This window comes from Dromiciops gliroides, chromosome 3, assembly GCF_019393635.1.
Source record: "Dromiciops gliroides isolate mDroGli1 chromosome 3, mDroGli1.pri, whole genome shotgun sequence".
NCBI lineage: Eukaryota > Metazoa > Chordata > Mammalia > Microbiotheria > Microbiotheriidae > Dromiciops > Dromiciops gliroides.
The window spans coordinates 614,914,143-614,924,581 of NC_057863.1; the positions used below are offsets into that span (position 1 = coordinate 614,914,143).

At 51.8% G+C, this 10,439-nt stretch overlaps 1 protein-coding gene across 1 annotated transcript; it reads left to right on the forward strand.

Moving 5' to 3' along the window:
• The first annotated feature begins 118 nt into the window (after positions 1-118).
• LOC122749649 (aflatoxin B1 aldehyde reductase member 2-like) lies at positions 119-9,812 on the forward strand. Its single transcript, XM_043996107.1, has 7 exons — positions 119-335; positions 3,967-4,154; positions 4,645-4,749; positions 5,260-5,356; positions 6,509-6,608; positions 8,000-8,129; positions 9,387-9,812. The coding sequence occupies exons 1-7, from the start codon at positions 119-121 to the stop codon at positions 9,546-9,548; spliced, it is 999 nt and encodes a 332-aa protein (XP_043852042.1). The 3' UTR covers positions 9,549-9,812.
• Positions 9,813-10,439: the final 627 nt, after the last annotated feature.

Below are 10,439 nucleotides of genomic sequence, written 5' to 3' on the forward strand. Positions count from 1 at the left end.
GCCTCCCGGTGACGTCACGAGGCGGGGCCGGTCTCCTGGACCTCGCGCCGCAGCATCCTCCAGCTCAGTGTTTCCAGTGCACCAGTGTACTCTGTGCTCTCCGCGTGCGGCCGCCGTGATGTCCTCGAAGACTCGAGCTCAGGCCCAGCCGGCCTCCGTGCTGGGCGCGATGGAGATGGGCTGGCGCATGGACCGGTCGGCCAGCGTGGCCGCCGTGCAAGCCTTCCTGGAGCGCGGCCACTGCGAGCTGGACACTGCCTTCATCTACGGCGACGGCCAGTCCGAGAGCTTCTTGGGCAGCATGGGCCTGGGCCTGGGGGAGGACGGCAGCAAAGGTAAGCCGGCCTGTGCCCTGCCCTGCCCGGACCCCGTGCACCTAAGGCCTCGACCCGCCCCGGTGTAGCAATTTGAGCCCTTGGACTGGGCCGCGAGGCTGGGGCAGCTCAGCCCACCCCTTCTGGGACTTGCATCCTCAGTCCCTTGGATCTGGGTTCCCTATCCGCCTCTACTCCAACCCCACCCCCTGCTGCCCCCACCCCGCCAACACAGCGGGGTTGGGGTCTCCTGCGACCTTTGCCCCCAGCTTCCACCTGGCCAGAAGCGCAGCATCCTCATCTCTGAGGCGTGCCTCCTGCCCTGATCCGAACCTCGCAATTCCGGGTCCGTTCCCACCTCGGTCAGTCAGTTTGTCCTCACTCTGATTCCACCTGGCACATACCCGGTGGCTTTTGGAGGGAGGGCCCCTGCTCCCGAGGCCTTGCCCATCGGCCCCAAGCAGTAACTGGATTCTAATCGTCACCAGTCGCTCTTTGGCTACTAGGCTTCTTAAGGGCCCCCTCCCCCAAGCATGCCATCCGGCACCTCCGTGGAAGCCTGCCAGGCACTTAAAGTTCCTGGCCAAAGGTAAGGGGAGGAGACGTTCCCCACCTTGCGTTACACAATCGGAGCTTTTCCCTGCTTGTCAGGCGGTCTTAGGAAGGACAATCATAGAACAGGAAATTTTGGGCAATGTGTGCTGTCCTGTCTCAAGTGTGTGATGCTCCCGAGGGCCTCCTTTGGGGGAGGAGGAGAGACTCGGGGAGGGTCCTCCCTGCCCTGAATGGGACTTGGGCTGCCTTCCTTGGGGGTTGGACTGTTGGGCTGCCCTGACCACGTCTGGTAGGCATCAGCAAAGTGAATGAGCCTCGAATCCCCTCTCATCTCCTTCAGTCCTGGTCCACTCTCACCTTCAAATTCCTCCCTCCCTGAGTAATTCTGCGACCTGCTGCCTTCTCAGATTTTAAGACTGTCAGAACTCAAAGGGACCGTAGAAAGTAGAATGTCAGCACTGAGGGACCTTAGAGTTCATTTTGAGTTCAATTCCCTATTTTACAGAGAAGGAAACTGAGGCCCAGAAATTGGAATGACTTGTCTCAGGCCACATAGTGAAGGAGCTGCAGAGATGGGGTCAGACTTGCAGCCCAGAGGTTCTTTCTACCACGCTGTCCCATTTGGGCATTGCCCATCTCATCCTGGTGTCATGGAAGGAGGCCAGGGATGGGGGTGGGGGTGGGGGTTGGGATTCAGTATTATAACTCAGGGTAGCTAGGTGGTACAGTGGACAGAGCACCAGGCTTGGAGTCAGGGAGATCTGAGTTCAAATGTGGCCTCAGATGCTTTCTCCCCCCGACCTTTACAAATGTTGGGTCAGTAACTCCCCTCTCCCCTACTCCCCATGTGAGCATGAATTTCTGCTCTCCTGGGGAGAGGGAACAGTCATTTACAATCCCACAGCTGCCCAAGCGACCTGGAGGCCCTGGTTCTACCGGCCTTGCTTTCCTACCTAACTGTCTCATGACATCTCTTCATCCCAGCTGCTTTTCTGTGGAAAATGAAATGCAACACTGTTCGTAGCAGACCCTTCATTACCCTGTTTGCCTCAGTTTCCCCACCTGTCAGATGAACTGGAGAAGGAAATGGCAAACCACCTTGGTCTCCTTGGCAAGAAAACCCCACATGGGGTCATGACCATGCAGACACACCCAAAAGGACTGAACACACATGAATTATGTAATTCAGTATCCTTTATGGGGCTGGGTTCACATGCCTGCTCTGACACTTTCACTGTGACCTTGAGGAAGTACTTGAACTCTCTGGGTGTAGGAGCGATTTAGAGAAGGAGGGACCTTGGGGGTCACCAGATCCCACCTCTCTCATTTTACAGATGAGGAAACTGAGACCAAGGAGGTTCCATGCTCTATTTTCCTCACCTGCAAAAGGACAGGTTTAAACTAAATGCCCTCTAAATGCCCTCCAGTATGAAACTTGTATTCCCATGATCCTTGAATCATCTTTCCCCTTTCTTGTTAATCAGTGCCCTTTAACCACCCTTCCCTTCTACCACCTCTTTCCCCACCCCAACCCCACCCATCTGGCCTGGGTCCTACTCTCCAGTTTGTAGCTGTGGCTCAAAGTAAAATTGCTATCAGGACCCAATCTTAGTCTTGGCTCCTGAGAGAGGAATGGTGGGTGGAGTAGGAAACAGAATGGAGGAGACCACTCAGGTGGTTGGACGGCCTTCCTTGGGCAGCTAGGACTCAGGAAGACCCGAGTTCAAATTCAAATGCAGCCTTGGACATTTACTAGGCAAGTCACTTAGCCTCTGCTTGCCTCAGTTTCCTCAACTGTTAAATGAGGATAATAATAGCACCTACCTCCCAGGGTGGTTGTGAGGATCAAATGAGGCACTATCTGTAGAGCATCTGGCACATAGTAGCTACTTAATAATGGTTAGTGCCGTGTTAGGCTGGTGATGCAAGTCTGAGGGGCTCAGTAACAGGTGTGAGAAATAGATTAAAAATGACAACTTACTGACTGGCTCAGACCAACCTGGAGTTCAGCTTGACATTTATTCTCTTCTCCTGACTTCCCCCACTCTCTCAACCCCCTCACCCTCATTCATAGGGACCCCAGACCTAGAATTTGAGATTACAGATCATTTGGCCAACCAATGTGTAAGGAAACAACTCCAGTGAAGTGATTTGCCCAAGGTCACAGAGCTAGTGAGCAATAACATCCCTTAGTTGACAGATGAGAAAACTGAGGCCCACGGTAGTTAAGTGACTTGCCAGGTTGTAAGTAGCACAGTCAGGGTCTGCAGCTGAGCTCCCTTTTGACTCTGAATCCAGATTTATTTCACCCCCCAGCCTGCCTGCCTGCCTGCCTGTCTGTCTGTCTGTCTGTCTGTCTGTCTCTCTCACACACACACACACACACACACAGAGCCTTTCATGAAAACCCAGGTTCAGGTGACCTAGACAAATCATTTTTCCTTTCTAGATTTTGGAATTCTCTCATCTAGATCAGGGAATTTTAACCATAGGGTCCAGGGAGAGCTTTTTGGGGATGTGTGACACTGAGCAAAAAAAAATAATCCATCTTTCTTTTCACCAATTTCTAACAAATCTAATATTAATCTTTTTAATTAATTTGGAAACATTATTCTGAGAATGGGTCCACAGGCTCTGGCAGATTGACATGGGGTCCACATAGACAGGAAGGAAACAAGCATTCATAAGTTTCTACTTTGGGCCAGGTACTGTGTTAAGCACTTACCAAGATTGTACCCTGCAACCTCCTCTAAAAAGACACTAGAAAGGAAGATGGGAAGGATCCCTGGGAAGGGGAGGAGGGATACTGGGGCAAACTGGGAGGAGGTGAAAAACAAAAGACATCAATATTTTTCTTTTCAAATGTCAGCTGTATAAGTAAGTGCAGCCGGGATCTGACTGCTTACCACCTCAGGGAAGTGGGGTGTGGGGGGCAGAGGGAGAAAAGGAGGAGAATAATTTGAGATTCAAAACTTTAAATAAACATCTATTTTGTTAAAGTTAGCTGTTTGGCTAGAGGGCTTAGCAGAGGATTTTCTGCTTGGTGCTTGAAGTGAATTCAGTCTGAGCCACCTGCTACCACTTCTTTCTCCCCAAGTGAAAATTGCCACCAAGGCCAATCCCTTGGATGGAAAGACACTCAGTGCCAGCAGTATCCGCTCCCAGCTGGAGACTTCCCTGAAGCGCCTGCAGTGCTCTCGAGTGGATCTCTTTTACCTGCATTTGCCAGACCATGACACGCCAGTGGAGGAGACTCTGCGTGCCTGCAATGAGCTGCACCAGGAGGTGAGAGCAGAGGCTGGCAGTGCTGGGAGGGCCTTAGAACACTGGATGTCAGGGCAGGGAGGGCCTTAGAACACAGGATGTCAGGGCAGGGGGGGCCTTAGAACACAGGATGTCAGGGCAGGGGGGGCCTTAGAACACAGGATGTCAGAGCTGGAAGAGTCCTTAGAACACAGGATGTCAGGGCAGGGAGGGCCTTAGAACACAGGATGTCAGGGCTGGAGAGGCCTTAGAGCTTCAATCAATCAATCATTCAAGGTTATTTATTAACCACTTACTGCTAACCACCAGGCATTGTGCTAGAGCTGGAGATGAATGAAACAGTCCCTAGTCACAAAGATATTCTAATGACTTTCTCACAAGGTAAAATAGAGGGAGGACTGCTTAGAGCAGGGGCCCAGCCCTGACCTGAGGTTCTCTCTCCCTTTCTCCCTCCCTCCTTCTCTCTCTCTCTCTCTCTTTCTGTCTCTTCTCCCTCCCTCTCCCCCTGCAGGGTAAGTTTGTAGAGCTGGGCCTCTCTAACTATGCCTCCTGGGAAGTAGCTAAAATCTGCACCCTCTGCAAGAACAAAGGCTGGATCCTGCCCACTGTGTACCAGGTGAGGAGCTGCCTGAGCCCAGGATGATGCAGGGACTCCTGGGGGCCCTTCTTGGCCACTGGGTTCACCCTGACCCCTGGGCAAGGAGCCTTTCTGCCATCCAGGCCCGACAGGAACTTGAGAGCCCTTCGAACCCAGCCCCTGATTTTACAGGGCAGGGAGGGAACTCAGCACCAGAGGAGGGAGGGAGTGGCCTCCGGGTCACATGGCTAGTAAATGATCAAGCTGGACTCAGATCTAGGTCTCTGACCTCCAGTGCTTTGTGGTAGAAAGAACACTGGCTTTGGGGACATACCAGGGTTCTAGTCCTGATCCGCCACTTCCTACCCAAGGCCATTCCTTGTCTGGGCCTCAGTTTCCCCATCTGTCAAATGAAGGAGTCAGACAAGCCCTCCCTTCTGGGCCTGAGCCCCCAGTGTGCTTAGCCTGTGACTTCTTCTGACCTGGGCTGGTTTGGGGGATCATCCCTTCCCTGAGCCCCCCCAGCTGAGCTCTCCTCCCTCCTCCCAGGGCATGTACAACGCCACCACCAGGCAAGTGGAGACAGAGCTCTTCCCCTGCCTGCGTCACTTTGGACTGAGGTTCTATGCCTTCAACCCTTTGGCTGGTATGAGGAAAAGGGGGAGGGGACTCCAGAATCCCTGGGATCAGATAATAGAGTGAGGACATGGAGTCAAGAGATCTGGGTTCAAATCTGGACTTTGATGCTTGCTAGCTGTGTGTCTAGGGCCTCTCTGGACAAATGGGGGAAATACTATTTATACTAACCAACTCATACATTTTTTAAAGTTGAAGATCGCTCCAGAGATCTGAATTTATTATGGCTTCCTTAGACCTATTAAGTCACTATTCTGAGCTCAGCTTGAAGGAGGGGGAGAGGATAGATACAATGTCCAAGGATGATGGGGGCAGGGTGTCCCAGTGGAGTCAGTTAGAAAGGGGAGACTCTAATCCATACATAAGGATCCTTTTGGGTCACATAGTAACTTAAAGTGTGACATGATCTATGTTTTATTGTATTTTTATTTATTTTGGTAAATATTTGTCAATTACATTTCTTTTTTCTTTTTTTTTGGTGGGGCAATGAGGGTTAAGTGACTTGCCCAGGGTCACAAAGCTAGTAAGTGTCAAGTGTCTGAGGCCAGATTTGAACTCAGGTCCTCCTGAATCTAGGGCTAGTGCTTTATCCACTGTGCCACCTAGCTGCCAGGGTCAATTACATTTCAATCTGATTTTACCCCTTTGTAGCAAGTTTGACAACTTTGACCTGGAGGAACTATCCTTCTCTTCCTCCCCTCCCGATTCACCCCTACCCCACTTCCCACTTCTAGAATTAAGAACTTATGAACCCTGGCTGTCGTCCCTTGATGGGATGAGTCAATCTATTCCCGTGTCCCCTCTCACCATCCTGGTAACTTTTGCCACCAAAATGCTCTTCCTGGCTGTGTCTTATGCGTTGTTTCCCTGGTTCAGTTGTAAACTTTTTTAGGGCAGGGACTTTTTTTGCTTTCCTATCTGTGTCTATAGCACTTAGTTTTGATTGCCTTTTTAAAAAAAATTAATAAAGTATTTTTTCCTGTTACATGTAAAGATGATTGCTTTTTAATAATGTTTAATGAGTGATTCTTCATTCATTCCACTTCTTCCTTGACTGTTGCCAAATTGAAAAGTGAGGCCCTACCTCATGCAGCCTTTATCTTTTGCTGAGCTCTAAGCCCATGTACAATCCCTAAGATCTAAACATCCATCCTTTCCATAGGTGGTCTCTTGACTGGCAGATACAAGTATGAAGACAAGGACAAAAAACAGCCCGAGAGCCGATTCTTTGGAAGGAATTTATCTGAAATCTACCAGAATCGGTGAGCTGCTGCTAGCAGTGGGTCAGAGACGAGAGAATGTTCTGATCCTTCTCAAACCCTAAAGTCCTCTTTCCTGTGGGTTGGTACCCTCTTAAACTGTCCTAACTCCAGTGATCCTGGCTCCTATGGGGTTACAGGATTGTAGGAGGGAGAACAGAAGTCCCTCCCTCCTTTTACAGATTGGGAAACTGAGGCAACCAGAGATGAAGAGACTGGCTGATTGTGACAGAGCTAGTGGGTAGCTGGTACTCACATTGGAGCCTCTGTCTTCTGCCTCCAAATGCCTTGTTCTTTCTACCCTACCACTCCCCTCTTGAGATCTCCCTTGCTTTTATTAATTCACCTTCATGGCCAGAATGGCTGGGACTGAACCTGGAATCAGGAGTCCCTAGGTCTTAATCAGAGCTTCCCAGCTTTCCTTAGAGAGGACATTGTTGGCAGATAGATGGTGAAAAAAAAATGTTGGCCTGGAAATCTAGGCCTGCTTTCATCATTAACTAGCTCTGGGAACTTGAATGAGGCATCATCTTTGGTTCTTTCTTTCCCATCTGTAAAGTGGCTAGGAGCCTTTGGCCCACCTCTCAGAGAAGCCATTCCACATCTCACATTTAGAATGACCGTGGAGGGCATCTGCTCTAACCAATACCTGACCAAGAGCCCCCCATGCCCTGAAACCATCCCTGACAGGTGTACCCGCAGCCCCCACTTGCAGACCTTAGACCCCCCTCTGAAGCCCAGGCAGCCCCTTCCCCTTTGGGGCCCCTCTCATTGTGAGGAAGGGGTTCCTGACATGGAGACAAAACTGCCCTGTTTAGACAGCTGCCCAGTGCCCCTGGTTCTGCCCCCTGGGGCCAAGCAGAACGAGCCTAAGTCCCCTCCCCATGCAGGACATGTGCTCTCAAGCCCCCCACTGTCCCCAGATTTAGTCCAATTGGCCCCAGGTCCTTGAAAGGCTGCCATGTCCTGGAGGGGCCTCCCCTTCCTCTGGACACTCTCAGTGTCCTTCCCGGAATGTGGTGACCACTCCTACAATGTGCCCTCTCTTGGGGTGTCACAGGGGATGGGATGGGTCATCATGGTCAAGTGACCCCAGAGGAGTGAAGTTCTGGGACAAGGGGTGCCCCAGGCCTGTGTCCTGTGCTCATGGATTGTTTCACTGGGGGATAGACTGAGCATGCCTGCAGGTCACTGTGGCATCCTCCCTGGGAGGTCTGCAGGGGACAGTACCTGTGGTCAGTCACACACTGAGTAGTGACTGGTAGAGTCAGGACTGTACTTTGGCCTAGGCTCAGTCAGGGCCCCTGTGATTGGGAGCCAGGCTGAGCCCCCCACACTGAGGCCAGCCTGGGGGTGCTGACCACTGAACCTCCCTGTCTGCCCATCCAACACAGCTACTGGAAGAAATCTCACTTTGAAGCCATTGCTCTTGTGGAGAAAGCGCTGGCGGCATCCTACGGGGCCAATGCTCCCAGCATGACCTGCGCAGCCCTCAGGTGGATGTACCACCACTCCCAGCTGCAGGTAACGCCCCGGGGCCCCGGATCCTGTCTCTTCCAGTGGGTCTTCAGCCCTTTAGGAGCTCTTGTATTACGTCGAGGACATGCCCTTTCCTTCACAGAAATATCTCTGCTGGACTTTTTCTGGCCCTTGGTCCAATGGGCTTTTGAGCAAAATTGGGTAACTATTTGTTTGAAAACAAATGGAAAACCCCACCAAGTATCCTTCCTGAAACCCCTAGCTGGTTAAGGGTGTCTTCTTGTCATTTTCACTTTGTACACAAAAGCTACCTCTCCACCTCTGGGCTCAGCTTTCTTCATTCTGAAGGGGAAGGGAACCAGCATTCCCAGAGCTCCCACTGTGGGCCAAGCACTGTGCTGAGTGCTTTTCAAATAGTATCTCATTTGATCCTCACAACAACCCTGGGAGCTAGCTGCTATTATTATCCTCATTACACCATTGGGGAAACTGAGGCAGGCAGCAGCTAGGGTCACACAGCTACTAAGTATCAGAAGCTGGATTTGAACTCAGGTCATCTGGCCTCCAAGCCAAGTGCTCTATCTACTGGACCCCCAAGCTGCTTCTGAGTCATCTCTTAGGAGTCTTCCCATGTGCCTTTGAATTCCTTCTCTTCATTCACTCCTTCCTGCCACTACAAGGGGCTGGCTACTCTGAACCTATAGAGAGCTGACCTCAGGGTCAGGAAGGCTTGGGCTGGAGGCCCACCTCAGGCACTTCGGTTTGGGTGGTCCTGGGCAGGTCACCTGATTTCTCTGGCCTTCAGCTTCCCCCTCTGAAAACTGGAGGTAATTATAAAAACTCACCCTCCAGGGCTCTTGTGAGGCCCCAAAGAGGAATTGTATGCAAAGCACTTGGCAACCTTAAAAGGGCCAAATCAGCATCACCCTATCAGCTGGACACAGGGGGTCCCAAAGGTCTTGGTGCCACTGTAAACTCCTAAAAGCTGTGGAAGCTGTTCACACTTCAAGGTGCGCACAGACTTCTGGGACAGCCTGTGTGTATTTGTTCATGTGTCTCTATGTATGTGCAGGCTTGTACATATATGTGTCCGTGCATGTATTACATGTATGGTGTGTGTATGTCTGTGCACAGGGGCACGTGTGTGTTTGCGTGTGCTAAGTATGATCTTGCATGGATATGTCTATACTTCTGTGTTTATGTGTATGTGCATGTGTGTATATAAGCCCACACATGCATACACACACACACACACACACACACACACATATACATCTTGTTCTCTCCCTCCTCTCTCAACAGGGCTCCCGTGGAGACGCTGTTATCCTGGGCATGTCCAGGCTGGAGCAGCTGCAGCAGAACCTGGCAGCAGTAGAGGAGGGCCCACTGGAGCCTGGGGTGGTGAAGGCCTTCGACCAGGCCTGGCACCTCGTCGCCCATGAATGTCCTAACTACTTCCGCTAGCTCCAGGCCTGGGGGTGGGGAGGCCCCCTTCTTGATGCTCACTGTCCCAGGCTCTCAGCCCCATCAGCCACCCTTTGCCTTAAGCTGCTGCAGCCTCAGCTCTGTCTTTCAGATTGTCCCCAGTCTCTGAATCAATGGTTTTTCTAGCCTCCCTCCCAGGGGTGAGACCTCTGACCTCCTGCCCTGGTGGCTGTCCCTGTTGAGAAGGGTGAGGGCCAAGCCCAGCTCTGCTCTGTCCTGATGGAATAAAAGCTAGTGTTGCAAGAGAGTGGCCTGGAGTGACTTAGGCACTGGGCTCCTCTGGGGCCTGGGGTTGGTTGGGTCCTTGGTGGGAAGGTGCCTAAGAACTTGGGATGGAGACATAAGGACTTTGGGTGCCAAGATGGAGGAGTGAGGAAGGAACCCTCTGAAGCCCTCCCAGATTTCCACTCCAAACAACCAGAAAACTGCCTCAGAATCGATCCAAGAGTAGGCAAGCAGCTTACCAGCCTGGCAGGAAAGATCTGGCTTACTAAGGTGAAAGGGGAGCAGGGAGTCTAAAGCTGGGCTTTAAGCCTGGGGCAATCTACCAGCAAGGCCCCACCCCCAGCACAAGCCACCAGAGGCCTTGATCCCACTGCTGACCAATAGTGAAGCCCCACCCCAAGGCTGGCCAACAGTGAGATCCCACCCCTTGCGTCTACCAGCAGAGAGACTCTTGTTTCCCCAGCCCTTAGGCAGACCAGCAACAAGATCCCTCCTGCAGAACCAGCCACCAGAGAGACACTGTTACTATAGCAATGCAGCAGCAAGGTGTGTGTGGGGGGGAGGCCAATGGATCCACCTCCCCAGTGTAAACCAGAAGGGAAGCTTACACTACAGAGAAAGCAAGCAGCTAAGTCCTGAAGCCCA